The sequence below is a fragment of the Muntiacus reevesi genome, chromosome 7, assembly GCF_963930625.1.
Source record: "Muntiacus reevesi chromosome 7, mMunRee1.1, whole genome shotgun sequence".
Lineage (NCBI taxonomy): Eukaryota > Metazoa > Chordata > Mammalia > Artiodactyla > Cervidae > Muntiacus > Muntiacus reevesi.
In genome coordinates this window covers 68,922,995-68,948,219 of record NC_089255.1, presented here as the reverse complement: position 1 = coordinate 68,948,219, position 25,225 = coordinate 68,922,995, and the positions used below count along the sequence as shown (strand labels likewise).

Genomic DNA, 25,225 nt, shown 5'->3' with positions numbered 1-25,225 from the left:
AGGACTTTTCTCTTTAAGCATCTGGTAGACACCTCCTTTTCCCTGCTACCCTGTCTTCCTGAGTCATTGCTTGGCACCACATCACCTCCTCTCTTGGCACTCCTCCTATCCCTGAGTCAGGGTGGCCCCTCAATCTCACTTGACTTAGGAAAGTATTTTTACATTGGAAGTGAGATGGGAGAGTGGGGGTAAGGATGCTAAGAGATGCTCACCATTGATGGGGGGATTGCAGCTTCCTTTGCCACAGCAATGTCCACACATGACCGTAAAGGGTGTAAATTAAGTGGGAGATGGTAAGATCAATACAGAACTGTTGCCTTTCTTCTTCCTCCCAGTGAAAGAAACCACAGGCAGAGAAGCAGAAAGAACACATGCTTTATTTAAATGGCATGGGAAAATTTTCTCTTTCCCATAAAAAGCAAAAACATAGCAAGGTTTGATTAAAATAATGATCTCCACTGTCAGAGTACAATCTCGTGTTCATGCTGTTTGTTTGATGCCATGGAAACACACAGCTGATTGCAGTGGACAAAAGCATGTCAGGGAAGAGGCCAAAGGTTAGATCTGATGTTTTCCCTACAAGACAAGTAAAAAGTAATTGACTGGTCTTTGCTATGGAAAACATGAAACTCCTTATACATTTCCTTCCTCCAGGGGTTCCAAGCTTTCTCCAAGATACAGAATTTATAGATGTCAAGCCATTTCTTAATTATGAACTCAAAAGGCTTTTAGACTTCCGTAAGTTCCCAGTAACAGAGGGCACAGGGATACAGACATAAACCAATATATGTAGACGTCATGGAGAAAATGAGCACTGAACTCGGCATAATGGTTCATGAGTGACCCTGATGCAAGAACCCTTTCGGTCTCTCCATACACCGTCCAGTGGTTCCTGAAGCTAGTGCTAATGGAACCAAATGGTATCAAGTAGTTGTTAAACCTTGGGAGGACTTGACTTACATTTTCCATGTGATAGGAAACAGGTGGTGTTTGTTATTTTTTTAAAAAGTCACAGAAAATTCCTTTTCAGAACTTAATCTATTAAATAATTGTGTCCAAACTAGTTTATTAAAGATTATCCATGTTAAGTCATAGAGAAAGGGCAGAATTCTGGAGGGTTTGAATAGCTTCATCCCTTGACAGAAGCACATTTTCCCTAGGGATGATTTTCTGGGGGAAACTGAAGACATACAAGTAGACGTAATGATCTCAAAGTTTCAGGTTTTCCCCTGTTTCTATCAATACACCAGGGAAGCTGAGGGTCTAGGTGGTTCTGTATGTAGCTCCACACTCAAATGTGTAAAGAAGAAATGGTATATTCCATTTGTAGGGAGGAATATAAAATTTCCCTACCATGGAGAAGGATCTCTCCCATCTGAATGCCAGTGCAAAAGAACAAAAAACTTTTGGATATTATGCAGTATCCAGGAGCTAAATGAAAAGATAAATTATAAGAATATCATGAGTCCATTCCCAAGATCAGGAGTGTTTGAATTCTCAAGCAACCACTACTAGGATAATTTGTTTTCACCTTGATTTACACTGGGTAGAGGATGGCCAGGAAGTCAAAGTGACCTAGGGCCAAGAGAGAGTCCCAATTTTCAGAGGATATAATGCACATTCCTCCTTCTGTACAGGTGACACTTCCCATATTGACCAATATCATAATTTTTTTAAAGGAAATGCTTCAAAATGAAAAAGATTGATTCTAGAGATTAGAGATTCTTTTGTATACCTCCAGTTGAATAATTTTACCAGTAGTTCAGATGGTAAAGCATCTGCCTGCAATGCAGGAGACCCAGGTTCGATCCCTGGGAAGGGAAGATTCTCTGGAGAAGGAAATGGCAACCCACTCCAGTACTCTTGCCTGGAAAATCCCATGGACAGAGGAGCATGGTGGGCTACAGTCCATGGGGTCGCAGAGTCGGACACGACTGAGCGACTTCACTTTCACTATGAAACTATTTAACTCATACAGAGTTACACAAAAAGGTTAATTTCAGAAAGAGGTAGTATCTGGTGGTCTGTGGATGTGTTGAATGCTGCCACAATAGAAAACTATGTTTTTTTGAGGTCCAGTATGAATGTTTATATTACTCCTAATTAACCAGTGACTTGCAATATTTAAATTTAATGGTGGAAAGTGCAAAGAAGTTTGCTGTTTTAATAACTCCAAGAAAGCATATACATACACGTAATGAATTCATTTCTTTATTGCATATTGCTATTTTAAAAAAATGTACAGTCTCATAACACATACAACATTTTTTTCTTGGTACTGTAACAACAGTCTTGCACCTAAAGACTAAGTGGTTCCAACTACTAAACTAATAAGATACAAGACATATAATTAAGTTTACAAATTATAATGCTTTGTCTTTTTGGCATTAATTTAAAAAAACAAACAAAAACTTTTAAAATACACACCCAAGAGAGAAAAAGTGGCTACTTACACCAGCACCAATCTAAAAGTAGGTGTTTTTTTTTTTTTCTTTTTTCCAACAATGGCACATGGAATGACCTGCACACAGCTTTCGGGGAAAGAAACGAAAAACAGAAATGGCAAAGGAGGCCTACCAGGATGGCCATATCAAAACAAGGATGATTACAAAGGGCGAGAGGAACATGCTACACAAAATTTCTCCTTTATGTGACTCCCTCCACTTGCCCATTCCTTAAACTGTAAAACAAAGCCATTTTCAAAAGACAGTCCCAAACTCAAGCCAGATCAAATTTCCCCTGCTCTAAATAGAAAAGAATATATATAGAGGCACTTTAGTTAAGGAATAGACAAACCCCACTAGCGTACCCCACCTCTCCTCACCTCCAAGCTTTTTTGAGCCAAGTCTCTGTCTGCATCTTCGACACAGTATACTTGCAGACTTTGATATCTAGGAGCTGGGGGAGCGCGACGTCTGCTATATATTTGTGACTGTTTTGTTTGCTAGCCATTTACTTCTGTGTAATGTGTAGAAATTCGCTAAGTTTGCAATGAGGGGGAAGGACGTAAAACCGCGGCTCTTGCCAACTCGTAGAGCACTATTTCACAGCTTTCACGTAGTGCAGAGACCGTGCCCCCTGCACTAAGCATGATAGTTTATACAAATTATTTTTAAATAGCACGATTCCTATACAGCACACACATTGGTATTCTGTTTGCCCCTTAACTGTCCCCGTTACAGCATAAGCTCCCTGGGGGCAGGGACTCTGTCTTGCTAACCACTGTAGCCCTACAATGCCTGGCACATAGTAGGTGTTTCAATAAATATTCGTTAATTGACTGAAACTCAATTTAGTGCGTAAATAATGTTCTAGTGCAATAGGACAAACTACTCTCCACAGGAAACCCAACCACAACAGGATTGATGGAAAGAAAATAGAGAACCTTAGCCCCCCTCCCCTACGGCAAATAAATAAACCAAAGCAAAAAAAAAAAAAGTAACAGTCCTCTGTATATATCATATAATTTAAGGATATTAAGAGTTGGTAGGTTAATGGTAAGCATCTATATTTTATTTTCTAATGTTCATTGTTTTTATTCATTTCTCCCTGAGAGCTTTATCTTTTGGACTGAAATTTTACAGGTAGCGTTACTGACACACAATTTAAAATGACAACATATAAACAGCAAACCACTTCCAACATACTTAGAGATAAATAGATCTTGGCATCTCTGTTGGTGGTGGTGACATTTTGTGCATTTACTAAGTGTTCTTTAGTTCAGAAACATATTTACAGAAGATGCAGCTTGTCCCACAGAACAGAAAATACAAAAAAAAAAAGGCACCCCATAAAATTTTTTTAAACATCATTTTTATCCTTTCAGAGAATTCTTTCTTTTAGGTCTTGGGTGGGAAATTTGAAAGTTTATAGTTCTATACTGTTAGGAAAACAAGCACATTATGGTAATTTTGTTCTTTAACAAGAGCATGGATTGCATTTAGATAAATAGTGTTCTTTCCAAAAGCAATGTAAAGAAATCATCATGAGTGCTTGGCAGAGAACTCGATGAAATTAGGGAGGGAAACTGATGTCCAGGTTTTATACATATAAAAGAACTCTGATTGACATTCTACAAAATTCAGATTGTGTGCAAGATGTTCTCCATAAACATTTACAGACTGCATCCCCACACCAACGTCAGAAATTCTAAGCTGGTCCTGTCAATTACTGATGCAATGCACCAGCATCGAACTTATCAACTATCAAAAACCATTTGAAATCTATATTTTTTCAACACCAGTTTCACCAATGAAAATAATTTCAAAGTATATCAAGCTTGGAAACCATAAAATATTTCTCAAGCTATATTTATTTTTTGTTTTTCTTTTTACTCTAGGGAATGTCTCCATATCTTTTTCAGGAGACAGTATTGTGCTTCTGAACAGTCATGGTGTTCAGGGGAAGAAGATGAGCCACACTCAATATGAATGTATACACAAAGGGGTTCTGAGCACATACATAGACATAGATTTTTTTTCTTTTTTAACCAAACATATAGGTCTCCAGACAACACTCAGACTTCTATATACATTTCTTAATATATACACACACATACATTTACATACACACATGTTCACACATTCACTCACAGATGAAAGGAGAAATTGCCACTGTTTGGATTGCAAGGCAGTGTAATGAAAAGTTCTTCTAGTCACTTCAAAGGGCTGCTAATGAGCTTTCTAAAAAAGTATTCAAGGGAAATTAGAAGTTAAGTTTTGTGACCGGTCTCTCCCGGCTGCTGTCTGTCATCTGGTTGGTGATGCGCTTGCGATTCCGTTTCAGTTTGGAAAGGTCTTTGTCAAACACTTCTCCTGAGCGTAAAGCGGAAACCAGGTCATCAAACTCTCCGCCTTCTTCACTGTTCTCTTTTGCTTTCCTCATTTTCCGTTCCCTTTCACGTTGTTCTTTGAGCTGCAAATGGAAAGCAACCGTTTAGAGAAGTGTCAAGACAATATTGTATGTTGTATTCAGTGGAGACGAACACCGGATATGGCAGTGCTTCTGTCATGCCATGCTTGTCAACGGCTGCCAATCCCTTGGCTGCCACAAGTGGGTGACTGCTATGTGAGGGGGCTCCTTGTAGAAACGAGGAGCAATGAAAACAAGGACCACCACTTTGTAATGAGACTCCCACTGTCTAGAATCTGGGCAAACCTCATGATATTCTAATTAAAAATATTGGTTTCTTTGATGGTATAGACAGATGAAAGCAAATGCTCATCAGGCCACATGCCTGACATCACAGGCTTATTAGCCTCTCTCTAGCATGGATGCCTGGAACCCACTATGCAAGAGTTACAATTATTAAGATCCAAATAATATGCATATATTATATAAAATGTATATATTCCAATAAAAGGGGGAAAATAATCCTTAATTCTACCAAGAAATAACCATTATGAACCTTCTGGGGGTATATCTCACCACTATCAACACTTACCTTACACAAAAATATTTCATATGGAAACCATTCTGTAAGCTTTCTCACATAAGACAGACATGACTTTTGAGGACTGCATAAATAGTCCATTATGTAGCTATTATATCATTTAGATTAGTTTGCCAACAAAGGTCTGTTTAGTCAAAGCTTTGGTTTTTCCAGTAGTCATGTATGGATGTGAGAGTTGGACTATAAAGAAAGTTGAGTGCCAAAGAATTGATGCTTTTGAACTGTGGTGTTGGAGAAGACTTTTGAGAGTCCCTTGGACTGCAAGGAGATCTAACCAGTCCATCCTAAAGGAAATCAGGCCTGAATATTCATTGCAAGGACTGATGCTGAAGCTGAAACTCCACTACTTTGGCCACCTGATGTGAAGAACTGATTCATTTGAAAAGACCCTGATGCTGGGAAAGATTGAAGGCAGGAGGAGGGAACAACAGAGGATGAGATGGTTGGATGGCACCACCGACTCAATGGACACAAGTTTGAGTAAGCTCTGGGAGTTGGTGATGGACAGGGAAGCCTGGCGTGCTGCAGCCCATGGGGTCACAAAAAGTCAGACACGACTGAGTGACTGAACCGTACTGAACTGAACATCATTTAGAACCACTGCCCAGTTGGTAAACATTTAGGTTGTCCCAGGTTAGGACTTTATTATAAAGAGTGCTGTTCTCTTAGTGGAAATGTAGAATTATTTCTTGAGAAAGACTTCTAAGAAGTGGAACTCCAGATCAAAGGATGTGAATATAGATTTTTAGGTTTTGGGTATAGACTGTCACATTGCTGAAGAGAAACTTTCTACTGACTAAACTCTAGTAGCATTCTAGAGAGGGCTTGATGCCCCCCCTCCTTGCTAGCATATTGGAGTGCTTCCTAAAAACCAAGGAGACGTAGCAGGAGAACTTCCAGGAGGTGGGACTGGCCCATCACCTGCCCTCTTACCTGAGCCTCCATGCGAGCTCGGCGCTCCTCCTCCTCCTTCTTCTTTCTCATGTTTTCATTCTCTTGTTTGGCTTCTGACACAGCCTGAAGAAACTGATCAAAAATGCCAAAGAACTCATCCGGTTGTATTTTTCCAGCCTCTTCCCCAAAGTGTTTCACTGCTTTAGTAAACTGGGAAAAAGAAGGTTTTAAGAAGTTCAGTGTTTCAAGAGAACACCATGATCACATAAATATCAATCTCTCTTGAGGGGCTGAAGCTCCAGTTGAGTCAAATATAACTCGCTGGATTTACCTTTGGCTGCTAAACATATCTAATCGTTTCTAAAGGAAAAAATTTAATACTCCACCATTTTGGGAAACCATTTATTCTTGTTCACCTCATTTCAGCTTAACATCTATGATTACATCCTATGACTTCTTATTAACTAAACAGTAGTAAAAAACAAGAAAGCAGAATACCAGAGGACAAAGTGCTCGGGGTATAAAACTAATAGGAAACTCAGCAGGGGTAAGGAAACTTAGCCCATTAACTTTTCTTTGAAGTAGTTTAATATCATTTATTGGTGCCATATGGTTAATATCAAAATCAGCTGCTTTTCCTAATCATAAATAATGCTGGTATTACTCTATTTCCTGGGCCTCAATTAGAAAACAATCACCGACTATGGAATCATTAAGGTAACCCAAAATTCATGACTGAGAATACAATTTTATTCCAAAACCTTTGTTTTAGTGCCCCCTTCAAGGCAAATCTTTTAGAAACAGCTAAAATGCAAAATATTAAGGTATAATTTTAAAAAATTAAATGAAAAAATATATATAGTAATGAAACAGCTCAGCCAGTCTTTAACATTTCCATTTTTAGCTCTTTTTGGCACTTATCTTCATAATTTGAGATAGTATGCTTTCAAGTGTCTTAGCGTTATTTTGGCCATCCAAATACTGTTCAATGCCAGTCAAGTTGTTTTTAAGAACTGTACCTCCTTCTGTAAGGATCTCATGCTATTAGGCCTAAGCTACAAAGGATGGTGTTTCTAGCTTCAGGGTCAAATGAATTCTCACTCCTTATGCCATATCAACTACTTAAAAATTTCCAGCTCTTTCATTTTCTTCATAGTTAGAAACTCTTAGGTTGGGGAGGACTACATAAATACTTCACAGTCTAATTGCTTTTATTTTTCTTGCATTGCTTGCCTTTAATATATTAAGTTTCTCTGATGTTTTGGCAATATTATCTACATAAAGGAAATATTTTCAACATTTATTCTTAAGACAGTTCTCAATTATACATATATTTCATATATTTAAATTTATAATAATATTCTTTAACCACTTTTCACTGAGGCATCCTTAATCTTTTACTTATTTGGAGCTACTGTATTAGAAACTAAGCTCTTTAGAGAAAAATACAACATTCTTCACACACCACACACAGTGCTTTAGCTTGCTCCATGATTTTTATAAGCTAATTTCTAAAAGTTCTGGTATGAACAAAACAGCAATAGATAGCCTGCAATTGCGTTTCAAAAGCATTCAAGTTCATGCACTTCAAGCCATCCTGAATGATCTTTTTATCTAGGAATTCTAGTGATGATGAAGTCATGTATATTTTTGGTCTTGGAAATCTGAAGAAAACTAGTCCCAGACTAAAGTTCCCACACTAACATTAAAAAAAAAGTAGGGTGTGTGTAAATAAAAAATTAACTATTCACTGGATTCTTAGGAAAATGTCTGAGCCCCTGATGAAGTAGGTACTGTACTGTCTGGTTTGGGGTGGGGGCCGTCACAGTGGAGGCTGCTAACACCAGTCGGGGGTATCAGGAGGTGGGGATTCATGCTGAAATGAGCCAGTGTATCTTAACACAGTCTGCTGCTGAACACACACGCTTCTGTCAGTGTGTGTGTACACTTACATACAAAATCATCCACATCTACAACTGAACAGGGGACCACAGAAAAATGAGACTCATTACTCAAGTTCCAAGGGCAAGAGTCAAGTTCAAGCAAAGAGTGTTGTCACAGCTGAAAAGTGGGCACTATGGACGAACTCAATAGGGTGGGTGGGTAGCTGCTTGCTGTCATTTATTAACGAGAAATGGGCACGTGAATATGAATGTGTGTGAATTCTGGAAAAGGAAATAACCAGAGAGACACTGTGAGATGGGGTAGCGGGATTTTAAGGTGTTGGGTATTTGTCAATGAAAACTTTTCCTTTACAGGAAAACAAGATTTTGTAATAGCAAAATTCATTTTAAAAGTCCTATTTATACCTTTTGTGACGAGGCTGTGAATTAAAGTGCCAGCATTTAGTAAGTTTAAATCTCTAGAAGTAGAGATTTAAAGAGGGAACACCCTGTTCTCCTGTCTCTCATCTGCTCTTGTAAGGAGAGCATGTTATACGTTTCTGAAGCACAAGGCCTTGGGCCAATAATAACCAAGAAAAAGCTGTCACAGTATTCACTGGTTTAACACCATTCAGATACTCCAAGGTCTTACTAACCTAAAGAAACATAGGCCAGTTAGAAAGTCTGTGTTTCAATTGATCACAGTCCTAGAAATGAAAGAGTAATTGTAATACCTGAAAGTTACCATCCCTGTCAAGCAATACTCAGAGTGCAAGGGAAAACTTACCAAGTCTTTAGCTTCTGCTAGAAGATCTTCAACGTCAGAGAAGCTGAAGCTGGCTACAGTGATGAACTGACTGACAACAGACACAAACTTATCTCCGGGCTGTGAGGGCTGAGACTTCTGATATTCCAGCTCCTTAAACACAGGGGGTGGATAGTGTCAATGCAGGCTTCAGATGCAGATGCATGCATTTTCCTTATGCCTCAAATTTAATATGTCAGAATGGCAAACACATCAAAACTACTGTAGAAACATCTTATGATAGTTCGTGTCCTGCTCTGCTTCTGCCCACCCTGCCAGAGTCATGCCCATGTGTGCAAAGACATTTGCAAAATGCAATTTAACCGGTCATCTGAGTACTTTATTGGTGTGGATTTTGTATACTGGCTTTAGAATATAAGCAGATTAACATTTGGATAAAATTAATATGTTAAATAATGGACAGCAAGTTGGATTAAAAGGGTTTGTGACTAAAAGCAAGAAAATTTGTTAGATATTCTGTGCTCAGAACTCTGGTGTCTTGGTTTTTTCCCTTTTTTTCTGTATCTGCCAAGTCTACTTATTTCCTAAGCTTTAATATCTAGGTCAGTAGAATTTCAGCTGTAGCATTTGGCACCATAATGCCATTTTTCTTCTCATCCATACCATTTGGGTTTTGTGAACAGGCAGGTAGAGGTATTAGTGTTGTGTTTATTAGCCATCCTCTTCATTACCATGTGATGAACACAGATTATTCAAATTTCATTTCAATAATAACTTTAACCATTGTCAGGATGCATTTTCCTATTTCATCCCACAAAACCTCTATGAGTGTGCAATTATTATGCCAACTGTATTGACACATAAATTGAGGTTCAGAGGGATTCTTTGCTCAAAGTCAAGAAGTCCATAAGTGATACAGCCAAAATTTGAACTCAATCTCTAACTCCAGGGTCTCAGTAACAACTTTTCTGTATATCTATTGACTTACTCTGGATCTCTATTTTCTTCCATACCTGCTATGGCAGAGAGTCTAACAAGCAGGAGAATAGAGGTCACAGGCTAGAGGTCGATTCAGCTCAACCACTGACTTGATTTTTATCCATGGCAAGTAGCCTGGGTTTTAGTTTCTTCACTCACAAAAGGCAGGCAATATACATATTACCAGTGGAATCAAGTGAAATAAAAGTGGAAACTTTTATGGAACTTGCTCTGATTAAAAGAAATTGCCACAATTCTAGTACTAGGGCTGGAAAGGGAGTATATGTGTGAGGTACAGAGATGTGAAAGCAATTTTAAAGTGTTTCATGAATGCATAATTTCATGAGAAGTCCACCATTGATACCTTTCCAACAGTACGACTGATTTGTGCAAAGCACAGTTGGGACACATGAATATTTGGATAGGTTCAAATCTGCCCCCCAGTATTTCCTCCCTCTTAACACTTAAGCTGCCAGGGGTAGGAGGAAGCTGCTGTAGGTCCTTTCCTATGAAGAGTGTGTTACAGTCTACATGACCCAGGGACTAGAGAGATTTCAGCAAAATGACCTTTAGTAAGTCCGTCAAACACATAACTTCCTCGGGACCTCTCTCTTATGCCTTGTTCTGAACTAGCTCGGATGTAGGGGTCAGAGCATCCATTATCAGACTTTAGGGCTGTCATAACTGCCATGGTAGTCTCAAGAAAGCTTTCCACTGGGAGGAAATGCAGCAGAGTGAAAGCTATAAAACAAGCTTTGTCCCAAACCCTTACCCTGTGTGGCCTCTGAAAGCCGAGGACCATGCGCCATGCTCCTTCATAGTCTCCCAGCCACAGGGGCTGGGGAAAATAGTGCACTCAGTTCATCTCCTGCACTTTTTAAACAGTGACCTACCCCCCAGGTCTTTCTTCTCCCTCCTCCAAAAAAGGAAAAAAAAAAAAAACCTCACATGCTCCTTAATTTATCAAAAACAGAAAAGATTAGCATCGTGACTTGAATTTGTATTAGAGCTTCTTTAATGATGCCAACTACTTTCTCTGGCAGTTTTACAAGCAGGAGGACGGTCCTTTTGGTGTTACCCATAAGTTGATCTGTGGGGCACCTTCCTGAACTGCCTGTAAACCAGCCTCCCGCACCAAGGGCCAGGCCAGAGCCCTGGTTGCTCTTGGGAGCGAGGCTGTTTTGGTGACAGCCCCCATGTGGTACCCACAAGGCACTATGCCCTCAGTGGCACTATGCTACTGGCCTTAAGCCAGTGGTTAAGGCCACTGGCTCCTCTTCCTCCAGCACGCTGACCTGCTTTCCTTCCATGGAGCCCAGACTCAGGTCATCTCATAGACTTGGGATGGCTTCCCTTCTGTGCCTAAGCTCACTCTACCCTCCTTCTAAGCCACAGCTCAAAATTCATCACATCTAGAAGAGATACTTCCTCTCCACACATGCCAGCTATTCCCGAAGGCCCAAGCTAACCTAAATCACCACCTTCCTTCGAAAGGCACCTTTGTCATCACTTTACAGGAGGTGAACTGGACTGGCTGCTCCTGGCCACTGTAACATGCGGAGGGCGAGCATTGAGGCATCGTGATCCCCTCACCTTGAAAATGGACTGTACCCTCAAAGTGCTCAATGCATACTCTCCAAAGGGCCGACGCAAAGACAACAGAGAAGTCCCATTGCTCTACTGAGAGGGAACATTTATCACGAGAACAGGACACTGAGGAGGCCTTGAAGAGTCTCTAGCCCAGTCCACGGTCACACTCCTGCATCACAGATAGGAAAGTGGTAGAACTCTGGGTCCAGTGTCCCAGGTCCCGTGATGCCTGCTGCTGTATCGCCAGGCTAAATACAGTCTGCCTTTGCTTCTCTGTTTTTGCATTTTATTTTTAATAGTAAATGTTTATCCCAAGCATACCAGCATGCCATGGCAACTCCTCCGCTGGACACAGTAGTGAGGAGATTGGGAATTAGAACAAGAAACAGATACTCACCATTTCTACTGCTTTCAGGCCACTTCTCAACGTGCTTATTTCTTTGTCCAGCTCAGTCATGCTGTTGTAAATGGCAGCATTTTAGTAACTAACATGGGATTTATACTTGTGCATTAAATGTATGATGAGTTTAAATATTTCATTCTTGGGCATCCACACTATATTGTTTAAAATGTTTAAATTAAAATTCATTTTAAATGCTTAAAATTCCCTTCAGCATTCAGATCTCACAGAAAGGCAGCAACATTTTAAACTTATGAAATTTAGGTATGGGATTATGTTTCTTGTTTTCCATAGTCAGCAGGTACGAGATATATACACATCCATATATGGATATTGGTTAAAAAGGACAAAATAGAAATATGACATGTTTTAATCTCACAAAAATCTCACTTAAGCAAATTACTGTATGTAGAAATAAGTTTCTTCCCACGTGTGACTTCCTTTGGACGAGGGAAAGAGAGAACTGAGGCACAATCATGTGTGCTGTGCCCATCATTACTGTATTGCTTTCCACGAAAACTCTGATAGTATGAGGGCTTCCCATGTGGCTCAGCTGGTAAAGAATCCACCTGCAATGTGGGAGACCTGGGTTCGATCCCTGGGTTGGGAAGATCTCCTGGAGAAGGGAAAGACTACCCATACCAGTATTCTGGCCTGGAGAATTCCATGGACTTTATAGTCCATGAGGTTGCAAAGAGTCAGACGTGACTGAGCGACTTTCACTTTCACTGATAGTATGACTATTACAAGGTGATAGCCTACATTTCAATCAAAAATGATTTTTCTTAAAGTTTCACTAACTAGTTTTCCTTTTTGTTGACTTTTTTCTAAAACAAGGTTTCCTAGACTTTTCTCATAATGCTTTTTATTTGATGGCTTTAAACATTAGAGATTATAACCATTCTCACAGAGAATTCACATGTAAACAAATTAACCAACACTTCATTTACCTTCACATTTTAATTTCATGTCTTACATCATGGTACATTTCTCCCAAACTCTACAGAGGAAAAAATTAGGCTGCTCATCAGATTTTTCAAAATGACTGCAAAAAGATGCAGTTTAAAGTATTTTTTTTTAAAGGGGGGAGGGGAGCTGGGTGCAATAGGAAGAGCAGCAAGGAAGGTCTCCTTGCTTCTCACGAGGTCTCTGAAAAGTGGTGTGAAGTTTATGGGGAAAACTTGGCGACTTTCTACTTTATTTGTATTCCTTCATTTGCATAAAGACTGCTTTCCATTAAAAGGCTGCTTGGTTTCTGGGAGTGTATGCACCTGGGAAAATTGATACTAGCAACGCCCTGACCTGCAGCACTTCTATTTGCTTAATGACATATCCTCATATCCTCATTTAACCAAGGGTGCCCCCACCTGTATTTTAAGAGAACCACCCCTTCCAACTACTAGTGAAACCACATTTCTTCCTTGTATCTTCATAACTCAGAAAATTAGGTTTTGCAGAAGTTAAAAATCGTATCCAGGAGTATTCCAAAACAGCTAGAACAGTATACACAACATATGCTCACAGAATATGTTCAACAATACCTTGAACAACACAGGTGTGAACTGGGAGGGTCACTTATACACAACTTTTTCCCAGTAATTATGGACTAAGTGATTTGTGGCTGACTGATTCCTCAGATGTGGAACCATGGATATGGAGGAACTCAAATAGGAAGGGTCAACTATAAAGTTACATGTTGGATTTTCAAACTGTGCAGTGGGAGTTAGGGAGTGTGTTAGCACATATTCAAAATTATGTAATACATCTGGGTGACTTGGAAATGATTCAAACTACTTCATATAGTATTCAGGGGAAAGCAAGACAGAAGGACCCTCTTAAGGTAACACTAACTATCTCAATGGCTAAAGCACAGACAAGGGATTTGAAAAGCTGAAATGATTCACTGTTAGTACTTACTTTACTTTTGCTGCTTGAGGAATGTCCCGCAGCTCCTCATTTAGATTGAGAACCTTGGGGTATTTATTTTCCACAATAGTGATGAGATAGTGCAAAAGTGTAATGTTCCTACAGTTAGAGGAGAGAGTATTAAACATGGTTGATATTGGCATATGATTTGCATATTCAAGTGTCTGATTCCAAAAGAAAGCTATATTCCTACATTACTTTTAAAATTTGGAGGTTCCTGTAAAGCAGGAATTCTCAAGAGAAAAGGATAAGAGGAGAGTCTTCATGGGATTTACATAAATAGATGTCAAAAGAAGCACGCATCTTCTGAAACAGAAGGGCAGGGGATGAGAATTACATTTTTGGCCCGTAATGAGGACCCCTCCAAATCTGGGTAATGCAATGAGTGATGAAAATGAGTCTGAACCATTGCCAGTGGGGACATCCCTTCACAGTGTATCCACCCAAAGATGAGGCCTGCCCTGCCAGTTCAGGACAAAGCAGGGTGGGGTGGGGGGTGAGGGATGTCTATCTAATGCACGAAAGAGGACGGTTAATTTTTAAGTCTGAAAGTACAGAGCAGTGACCCACTGATGGGAATTACCAAGAATTCTCATTTAAGGTTTCTCTGGTCTGGGGAATAACATTTTCCCCTTTAGACTCATTTATTTTTCTCTTTCCCCCTCTGACCTCATCTGTTTTGCTGCGTAGCAAAGGGCGGCTGGAAAGTTAGGAAGCCGCCCCCATTTCAGGGCAGGGTCTGGAACTGGTGCAGGACTGTGCCATCATGGGTATGATATCCTCGCAGCCTAATTTTAGCAACACTTCAGCTCCTAACTGCATAACTGGCTCCCTCTTCAGTGTTGACAGGGCTGAACCCTGACTGACCTGGGCTGAAAAGGCAGGCATCCGATAACCGTATCCATGAGGCCACGCGGTAGGAGTCTGGTCCCCTTGTCCCCGACTCCAATGCACACTACAATCACGTGAACCCCAGATGCCTCGGTCAACCTGGGATTCATCAGTTGGAATGAAGTGGGAGCCAGGCTGAGTAATTTTAAAAACTTCCCACTATCAAGAACCACTTAGTCTGTTGAAAGTTACCATAATTAGGAGGACACAAATACATTGCTTAAAAACCATTTCCATAATTTTTAGGCAGTTTGGTAATTCACAAGGCTAAGTCACAACAGTCTCCCCAGCAACTAAAGTGAAGCAAAGTTGACAATTTTTTTCCATATCAATGCAAACCATTTCTGGTTACCCTTGTAGCTTCCTAGAAGTCAATGCAATCCTATTCCTCTGAGATAACTGGCTCACATGGAAAAAAATTTCCTCTTATTTTTCTTGCTCTCAATAATTAGAGGGCCATTGTTCAGTAAAGTAAAAACAGTAGCTAATAGTTCTTGTCACTTATTTTGCAGATGTTCAGCTGTATTGTTCCATTTCAGTTTTGCCATTCACAGAATCTGTGTGTCTGCCATGTGCTGGCTGCATGAGGGGCAAACTCCAGAGCCCATCATGAGAAAGACTAATGCTGTTTTCCTTCACTATTTCAGAGAAATAAATGTATTTAATTAATCATATATACCTTTTCTTGTTTGTGTGGAGAAAGACTTAAAATGAGATCAGAGTTTCTATAGTTGTCTGTTATCCAAATAATACCTGGTTTGAATGAATGTAAATTCTTGAATAATAAAAACAATAACTAAACATCTTACATTGGCTTATTCTCTGGTCATTACCATAAACAAGCCTATAATGCAGAGTGAAGAGGAAAAAGAAAAAGATCAGAAATGGTTTTGTCTTTTAATGTTTTGAAAAGGCTAATTGTGTACTGGAGAAATTTTTATATTAACTAATAGATAATCATGTAGTAAGTGCCAGGTTATCAGTAAGCTGGAAGGGTGGGGTGCAAAGGGTATTAAGGGCATGCTATGTGTGCACACACCGTGTGTGGAGTGGGGGGTGGAGGGAGGGTAAGACTGACTGGTGGTGAGGGTTTTCTTCTGCCCCAACCTATAAGCCCAGGGAAAGAGAACTCCCTTTCCTAAAAGATGGCTGCTCTTCATATGCAAGTAAGATGCTGCAGTTACCTACGACAACCTTCAAATAAGATCTGCCTGCTGGTAGAGGAAAGCTATGGGCAGACCACCAGAATAGTTGTCAAATACCTGTAAGGCCAAACACCTTGCTGGCTGTGACCTCAGACAAGCTAAATGAGACCCCTGACCCTGACCCTGCCTTTCTTTATCTGACAACAGGCAATACAGCACTTGGCCTGGGGATTTCACAGGCCGTTGTGACAACCAGATGTGAAAGGGTTCTGAAAGGATCAAGTGCTTCCATGAAAAATAAGGTGGTGGTGAGAGAATATATCAGCTGCCCTTTGTTAATCTATTTCTACACAATGCAAAAATAAGGCTTAGCTTTACAACTAAACACATTGCTTATTTCTTATAGGATGGATTCAAGGTTGCCATTATGCTATGCTTCACTAATCCTATAGAAAATACAGAGTAAAAAGCTCACTGGTTGGGAATAATTAGGGTGAACCGCCGTATTTCTAAAAAGAATTCAGATTACAGAGAACTTTACCTTAGAAACAAATTCCTCCCAAGACAGTGAGAACCTTAGAGAACCACAGTTCTCAGAGAAGCTAGAGTTAATATGCGTAATGCCCTTGCCAGTAAAAGACACCAGTCCATTTTCATATCCTGGTGTTTCTAACAAAAATCTGTTTACTTAAAACACACTTTCTAGGAAGCATTTTAATGAGTCTTGGGGTGAGCAGCTGAACATCAATAGCCAGAACGCATGTATACACTCATCTTTGCATACAGCTGCTCGCTTCCAAGTACCAAGGAAAACACAATCTAAAAAGCCAGCAAGCCTCACATCCTAGCCTAAGCTGTTAGTTTATCTTTGTGGAGGAGTAGCAATTAGGAGAGGTCACGAGAAGACTATTAGGATGCTGGTAATGTTCTGTTTTTCGATCTGGGCACTACTTACACAGATGTGTTCAATTTGTGAAAACTCATCTAGCTGTATATTTCCGGTGTGTGAACTTGCCTTTCACATATTACATGATACAAAATGTTTACCTGAGAAAACCTCAAACACAAAAAACTTGGACTAGATGATATTCTTGTGGAATGAAAGTGAAGGATAACTGGCCCAGTGGGAACTTGGGATTCGCGTGGTCCTGAGGTAAGAGAGGATCAGTGTCGGAGAAGGATGAGAAGGAGAAGTGCAGACCAGACACTTGAGTGTCAGGAGGCCCAGAGGTGCAAAGCTGAGCCCCGACCTAAGTACTCAGGTCCTCCATACTTACTTGTCAATACTGGATTTGGTGTCGGCGATCTTATTTAGGCTGGATATCTTGAATCCATATGCATTGCCTCTTTGGCCCTTATTCATGTAATTTCCAAATGCCAAAACCACTTCCAGCAACTGTTTCAGGGCACCACTCCTAAACACCTCTTCTGAGCCAGAACGAATTGCTTCAAAACAAGAATACACGAAACTATTACAACCAAGACTTTTCAGTGATACTCATCCTAAATCCACACACCTGATAACAGATACCAAAGATGTAAGATGGGGTCATTAGATTATCTGGGAGCACTTTCTGAACACCTATACCAGAAGCAAGACACGAGGGGGCCAGGAGAGTCAGTTCAGGTTGTTCAAGAGACCCAGAGGCACAATCACAGCCTTTCTTTTTCTTGGTTGACTCACCAACCATAAGCAGTTAGGAATACATAGAGCGTTGATTGCATTTTCCACATTCCTTTGCTAACCCCCTCTTGCCTGGTGTGAGTCAGATCACAGGACTGTTGATCAATTTCACCAGCAGAAAAACTGGGCAAGCGTGTGACATGTCACAGTGGGCAGGTGTCAGCAGGGCCCCAAGGCCAGCCTGCACTCTGTGCTGCACTCTTCAGTTGCCCACATTTCAAACAGCTAAAAATTGAACAGCCTCATAATCAAACCACCTACCAGCCTCAAATCTTCCTTTAGAAAAGTCCAGTAAGGCCCCATTGCAAGAAAGCTAACTGTACGTTTGGTGTTAGTAGCAATCAAATTCCTCACCAACACCCAGATAGCAAAAACCCAGGGATTGTGTGTGAGCTCCAGGACTCAGGCTAGGACAGCAAGTGGAGTGCAGACCTTAAGTAATTATCTGCCAGAATTCCAACAGATTTCAAGGGAAAAAAAAAAAAACACCAAAGGGATTCTATTGACTATATGCACTTGCACTGCACTTGGACATGAGCACTTGGGATGAACAGCATTTCCATTCTGAGAGACTTGACTTTACCTTCTACTTTGGGTTTCACTTCTGCTACACGCTCTGCAAACTTCTTTTTGAAGTACAGCGACTGCAGTCTTTGTTGATAATGATTAATTCTGCAAGAGCAAGCATCAACTAATGAACACTTAATACACCTATGTTCCCTCAAAGGTGACGGCACCTTGGAGCACCGGTGCTGCCTTTCCCCCTTCTTCTCCCTCCTCCCCCCCAGAGAGTTCCTCTCCTGGACAGAGGCACAGGGCCTGAGCCCAACTATGCCTGCAGAACCCACTTCCCACTGCCCTACAGGCCATGTTCCGGCAAGGGCAGCAGGTCCTCAGCTCCGGTCAGCTTAGGCAGTTGCTAAAAGAAACTGGGAGCTAACTGCTGTTGACTGAAGCCCCCTTCTCTTCCTCAGAGTCCCAGCAGCTCTTAAGAACAGAAAAGAGATAAAAAGGAATGAAAATGTAGACTCCCCTCTTCTGAGGCAAATAAGAGGTTGTCGCTTGCCCTCCTCCTGTGCTGCCTCGCTTTCCACAAAGTTGCCTCTGGCAGAATTGTGGGGTAAAACTTGCCTCCAGGCTTCTTTCCTTACACTCTCTCTCCCCACTCATGTCCCCAAACCTTCCTCTTTCTTCACAGCTGGCTCCCTCTCTGTGCCCCTCAGACCTGGAAAGCTCTGCCTTCCAGGAGAGCAACTAGCACCCAGAGGTAACAGGGAACTGGCCTCCGACCACCACCAAGACAGGCTGCCTGGTGTTTCTGAGTGGGTGAGAGTGAGCACTTCTGCCAGACCTTCCGAAATCACTGCTTGATCTGCTCTTCAGTGGAAACTTCAGTTTAGGAGGACCAGGGATCAGCCCTCATCCCAAACTATGCCATATAATCAGACACATGCAGCCCAGGTTCTGTTCTTATTCAGTGACCTTGAGCAGGAATCTCGACTCCTCCATCAGCTGGCAGAAAATATTTCCCTGCCTAACAGCCCTCCTGGCAGTGCTGATAGAAGGATTAAGATGCATGCAAAGACCTAGACAGTTACTAAGGGGCAGCTACTGCAGCTCCTGTGCTCATGTATTTGTCCACACAAAGGGACAAATGCACACCTGTCAAAATTTCAAAACCATCCTTTATTCTGCAGTAGTGTATGAAATGGCAGGTTGGGATGAAACAAAAATAAGTTCAGACACAGCAGAAATGCAGAGAGAGGCATGATTACCTTGGCCACCACGCAGGCCGTCAGCACTCAGGGGAGGCGCTCTGTCCTGAGGTTGACTGAGAGTTTCAGGACCACTGGTCCTTGCCTAATGCAGAATCAATTCGCTAGGCCTGGGATGGCAAATCGACTCAGCTCACATGCCAAATTCAATTATGGAGCAGAGGCTGCCGCGGGGCTTTCTGGAGAAGGGCTGAGAAAGCTTGCCAAGGCTCCGTGGGAAGAGTGCCATGATTGATTAGTGATGTCTGCAAGTGTCACGATTTGACATCTAGGCCCTGGTTATTTAGTTATGTGGGCTCCAGGCTCTTACCTCTGACTCTGTCCACTGTTTTCTATTTTATAACAACCTTGAGATGTTGAAGTACAAGGAGGAGTGAACTAGAATCCCAAGAGATCAAAGTGGTGAGAAGAATGATGCTGATTGGAACCAGGAAAAGTTAACTTGATTAGATCAAGGTACATGAGTCAGAGGCCCAGAGATAGAGATAATTGTGAAGAAACCCTGACCCTGGCTTACCCATGGGTAAAAACGCACAAAAACAGAACAGTCAAGTTCCACACAACTCAGATTTGAGGAGATTTGGTGGATTTAAAAAGACTTCAAGTTAAGCCAGGTTAATTGGCCCAGATAATTCAACAGGAATCAAAAAAGTTTCACTTCCTTAGAAAGGCCAGGGGCGTCTTTGCTTTCGAAACATTTTCAAACTCACCTGCTCATCTCAAAAAGGAATCTGTCAGCCTTGGCCATCCGATCCAGTTCATGTTTATGTTCCTCCAACAGGTCAATATCACTTTTTTCGGGAACAAATTTCAAGAGCTAGAAAGTACACACAAATATTAAAACTGAGGTTTATAATTAAAATTCTTGTCCTGATTTTTCACCCTTTCAAGTTCAATTTGTCCCACGATGAAATTTTAATTTTTAGTTTATAAGCTCTCCTCATAGGTGACTGTTAAGATACCACAGACATGATAAAATCTTTCCATTTAGGTGGCCAAAAGGTACAAACTTCCAGTTACAAGATAAACTGGTACTGGGGATGTAATGTACAACATGATGGATATAATTAACACTGCTTCTTGATATATATGAAACCTATTAAGAGAGTAAATCCTAAAAGTTCTCATCACAAAGGAAGAAAAGCTTTTGCTTTAAAAAATTTTTATCTATATGAAATGACAGGTGCTAACTTAACATTATGGAAACCATTTCAAATTTGTTAGTCAGACCATTATGCCATACACCTTAAATTTATAGTGATGTATATTTCAATCAAAATGGGGGGAAAAAACTTTCTATTTTTACTTGAAAGTAGTTAAACTGGTGTAAGATTCACTTCTGGTGCCTATCTGTTCTTTAATGCCTCTCAATCAGAATTGAGAAGTTCTTTCCCAGACCTACTTTACAAAGACCATTGGAGGGACCCTGAAGATTCAATACTCTCATGAGAAGATGATACATCAGTGTTCCAGAGAGATTAGGCCACTTCCCCGGCATTATAAAACAAGTGCATGTGATCTTTAGAAATAGAACCTGGGTCTCGACTTCCAGCTGTCTTTTTTTTCTTCTATACATCATGCTGGAATGAGTAATGCTATGTGTATTTTCCAATCAATTTGCTTATTTCTTTGGCTCATCTAATTCCATCTCATTGTTTGCTCTATGTAGAGCTGGGTGAGAGGGACACAGAGGGACTCGCAAGGTTTTTGATTCCATATTTTATTTTGGAGGAAGAAATAAGCATGGAATGTAGAAGAGATAGCGATAAATACTTCAAGTTGAAAAAGCACTTCTGTTTGTGTCTAATTTCCTTTAAAAGCACAAACATGTATTTGTATGCCCAGGCCTGTGTGTGTGTGTGCTATTTTCTAGATCAAATATTCTCAGACTTTAAAAGAAAAAATTTACACTGAGCCTCTGGGCCCCAGAGTCCTCCCCACAACTCAGTGCTGGCACTGGGTGGTCCACTTAGCAGACTTTCAAATGTTTGTTGGGTTTAACTAAGGGACCTCAGAAAAGGCAGTCAGTCTGGGTACCGCCAGCAGAGAAACAGAAGTGGAACTACAGAGAGGAAGATGAATGACGTGAGGTTGGAAATATATTCCCGGCAGAGTGCTTATCTGGGGTCTGCAATGGGCTGAGGTCTGGAATGGGCAGCATAGCATTTATAAAGGAGGAGAAGCAGCTGTCATGGCAGTGGGGGAGGGGAGAAGTGGAGGAGGGCAGGGAGGAGCTAGGGCTTCATAGGAAATTCAGTCTTTATTTTGAAAGTATGGGATGTAGCATAAAATCTTAAGTAGGGGGGGATGAGTTTGCACTTTAAAAAGATCACTCTGCCTGCAGAATAGAGAAAATCAGAAAGGATCAGAAGTATTAGGGGCTTGTGATTAGACTGTTGATACAGTAATCTAGGTAAGATAATGGTGTCTTGGAATGGGTGATGGACAGGTTCTAAAGCTACTGGGGTGGGGGGGGTGGTGTGAATTGGCCTGACTTGTTGACTGTGGTAAATGAAGGTCAAAAGGATGCGATCCAGGCAAGGAGGTACATAGAGTGGAACAGGCAGAAGGCTGGAGGGTGGGTGAGGAGAAGATGAATTTAGTGTTTGAAATGCTGACAAGAGAACTAAGCAAAGATTTCTAGTAGTGTGTGTGCCCAGTCACTAAGCTGTGTCTGACTCTGCAATCCCATGGATTGCAGTCTGCCAGGCTCCTCTGTCCATGGGATTTTCCAGCCAAGAATACGGGAGTGGGTTGCCGTTTCCTTCTCCAGGGCATCTTCCAGATGCAGGGATTGAACCCGCATCTCCTGCATTGGCAGGAGGATTCTTTACCACTGAGCCACCTGAGAAGCCCATGATTTTTAGTAGGCAGGTGGACAAATGGTCTGAAATTCCTAAGAAATCTGAAAGACAAAGCTCTGGTGTGGGTTACAACATGCACGGATGTGAGTAAGGAGACCAGGGGTTCCATCAAGTGAAGAAAAGCAGGGCTTGAGAGAAACCGGCACTGATGAGATGAGGATGAGAAGAGTGACCTTCACAAGAGGCAGTGGAAAGACCCATGTGGAGTCACAGGGCCAATGAAAGAGGTGTTTCACATGGGCCAAGCGGCCATCGCTGTGACACCCACCAGTATATCAAGGAAGATAAGGACTGCAAAGTGTCCACTGGCTCTGGCAACAAGGAAGTGCATATCCTCAGTGAGAACAGCTTTAGGGGGGTGAGGAAGAGTGAACAAGCTTTCAAGAACTGACTGTGTCGAAAGACAGAGAGCACAGAAGCAAATGGGGATGGGTGGTCTTAAGAGGTCTGTGCGTGTGAAGGGCTGGGACTTGAACAAGTCACATGCTGAGAGGGTGAGGTGGAAGACTTCGAGGAAAGGGGCAGGGTCCTCTGATTGGAAGGAAAGGATGGGCCAGAGCAGAGGCCAGGGGTCCCCTCTCCCCTCACAGGGTGGAGGGAGGAGAGGTGGAAGTAGACGCCAGGGAGTCCATAGGTTTGGTGGCCTGAGAGCATCTAGGCGAGGGTGTTCCCTTGTTCCAGTGGTGACACTGGATGGGACAAATGTCTTCTTCTGCTTCCTCCGTGAAGGGAAGATGGTAGGGCAAAGGAAGGAAGGAGCAAGGGGGAGCACAAGGCTTGTTTTTTCCCCCCAAGTTTGGATTTTTACCTTTTGGAATTCAGTTCTAGTATCAGGGATTCCCCCATACCTGCCTGCTGAGTTCACAGACCCCTGTTCGGGATAACACAGTCATTCTGTCTCTCTCTCTCTCTCCCTCTCTCTTGTTATTCCCAACAGTGAGAGGCTGAGACTAAAGGCCTGGGCCTTCTCAAGGTAGAGCCGAGAACAGACAGTGTATGGACAGTTTTGAAAAGAATGAAGAGTCAGACAAACATCTGGTGACGAGGAGAAAGGTGTGCATCCCAAGAAAGAGGAGTGACCTCATCTGAGATCTGATCTCAGCGGTTAAAAGCATCAGGAGAGGGGGGGATAAACTTGGCTCAGATGCAGACCATATTGAGTCGTAAAGGATGCTGTGTTCAGGCACAGGAAGGAGGGTTGGAGTGAGCAGGAAAAGAAAGAGCCTGGGAGACGAGCAGAGAGCACGACACTCCGAGCTCTCAGGAGACCGGGTCAGAAGGATCCCACTTGGCCAGAGTCTGCTTCAGTAGACCTCTTTTTTCCCTTGTATTTATCTGAAGTACATTCTATTTGCACTACAAGCTCTTTTGGCAAGCTTCAGAAATCCTTTCCCTCAAGGAGGAATTTTGCTGGATGCAATTTCACAGTAAACAGATCTGGTGGAATTTTAAACATACAACCTTGTCAACAGAGGCTGAAGACCTAACGACCAAAGAGCCTTCTGCCTAGTTCTTCACGCTGGGTGAAGCAGTTTCTGGTGCCAGCATTTGCAAGGCAGGGTCACCTGGGGGCCGGAGAGGGACAGAGGGCAGCGGAGCTCCACTTCTCAGGGGCAGAGGCTCTGTTTTGACGAGTGTTCTGAGAGGGTGAGGAGAGTGAGGAGAGGAGCTGCAAAATGCTCGAAAAAGGCATTTTCAGTTTAGGAATAGTTTGAAACTATTTATGCACAGAGCATCCTAACAGACTTGGAAACATAGTCATTAACTATTTTGGGAACTAAATCAAACCTTAAAAGGAGAGCAGAAAAAGTTTTCTACTGCTGAGTGTGAGGGTTTTCACCCCGAATGACTGCAGCCGCAGAGGTTTCAGGGAGGGGCGGGCCCACGGAGGTGCGGTGGCCCCGCACACATCACTCCTCCCCCTCGTGGCTGAGACCTTGGGGGAAATCAATGAAAACAGGACAGGATGCCCAGGCAAACAGGCGCTCCAGCTGGAGTAGCCCACCACCACGGGACCCCTGTTAGCGGAACAAAACAGCCTCTCCCCTTGCTCCTGGGAGCTGAGCACACCTACAGGTGACATCTCAGGGTCAGCCTGGACTCGTGATCACCTGTGTCCACCCATGACCTCAGGTGGACCTGGCTCTAAGAAACAGGTGGGGCCTTGTGACCAAACTCTCTGAAAACGTGATTCTGCGGCAGGACAAGGAGACAGAACAGGACTAGATCATTCAGAGACATTCCCATAAAGCACAGGAAAATTAAGGCCCAGACCAAGAGATAGGTAATGGTCCCTGGGGTTATCTACCAGCACAGTATTATCAACAGTATCACCTGGAAGATAAAAACCAAGCTGCTGACAACATACAACATGGCTGCAGTGGCTGCAGAGTGTGTGACGGAAATACTGCGTGAAGAGAGGCTAGGGCACCACGTCTGACTTGGTGCTTGGCCATAAAAAGTTACAAATTATCTCCAGATCTCACGGACAAGGATGTATACTGACCATGTTTAAGTCTGCCCTATACTTGCTAGCCCTGGCATTTGAATTTACTGCCATTTACAACACAAGAAGAGTACGATACAATATACGCAGACAGGACCCAGCCCCAAGAAGTTCACATCCTGCCTTATGAGACACACGAGTGCCGATGACAGCTCCAGAGGGTTGACAGTGGCTTTTGTGGTTGTGTGAATGATGAGCCAAGACCGAGACACAAATGTGTCAGGGATTAAGCAGTGATTCAGCTTCTGCAGTGCAGGCTGTGATCTCACAGTGCTGAGACTCTCAGTATTCCGGTGAAACAGACACTTTCTACTAAAGCTAGTAGATTTATGTGACCTGCTGAGGAGTAACAGCTTGATGGCAGCAGCATGAGAGACAGACTCTGGCATCGAGGGTCCTAGGCATTTAGCACACGCAGGACTGTGATTCTCTCCCATCATTTTGAGGAACAAGGGGAGGAGCAAGTCCTAG

At 42.1% G+C, this 25,225-nt stretch overlaps 1 protein-coding gene across 1 annotated transcript in view; it reads right to left on the bottom strand.

Annotated features, from left to right (window-relative positions):
* Nucleotides 1-2,252: 2,252 nt before the first annotated feature.
* The window catches only part of DAAM1 (dishevelled associated activator of morphogenesis 1), a 177,974-nt gene continuing 155,001 nt past the window's right edge, over nt 2,253-25,225 (bottom strand). Inside the window, exons 18-25 of the mRNA XM_065940564.1 lie at nt 20,095-20,201; nt 18,193-18,281; nt 17,203-17,371; nt 13,881-13,988; nt 11,961-12,021; nt 9,017-9,148; nt 6,386-6,556; nt 2,253-4,914 (exon numbers count right to left, since the gene is read on the bottom strand). Coding sequence (XP_065796636.1) covers nt 4,705-4,914; nt 6,386-6,556; nt 9,017-9,148; nt 11,961-12,021; nt 13,881-13,988; nt 17,203-17,371; nt 18,193-18,281; nt 20,095-20,201 — 1,047 coding nt within the window. The 3' untranslated portion in view covers nt 2,253-4,704. The remainder of the gene's footprint in view (nt 4,915-6,385; nt 6,557-9,016; nt 9,149-11,960; nt 12,022-13,880; nt 13,989-17,202; nt 17,372-18,192; nt 18,282-20,094; nt 20,202-25,225) is intronic.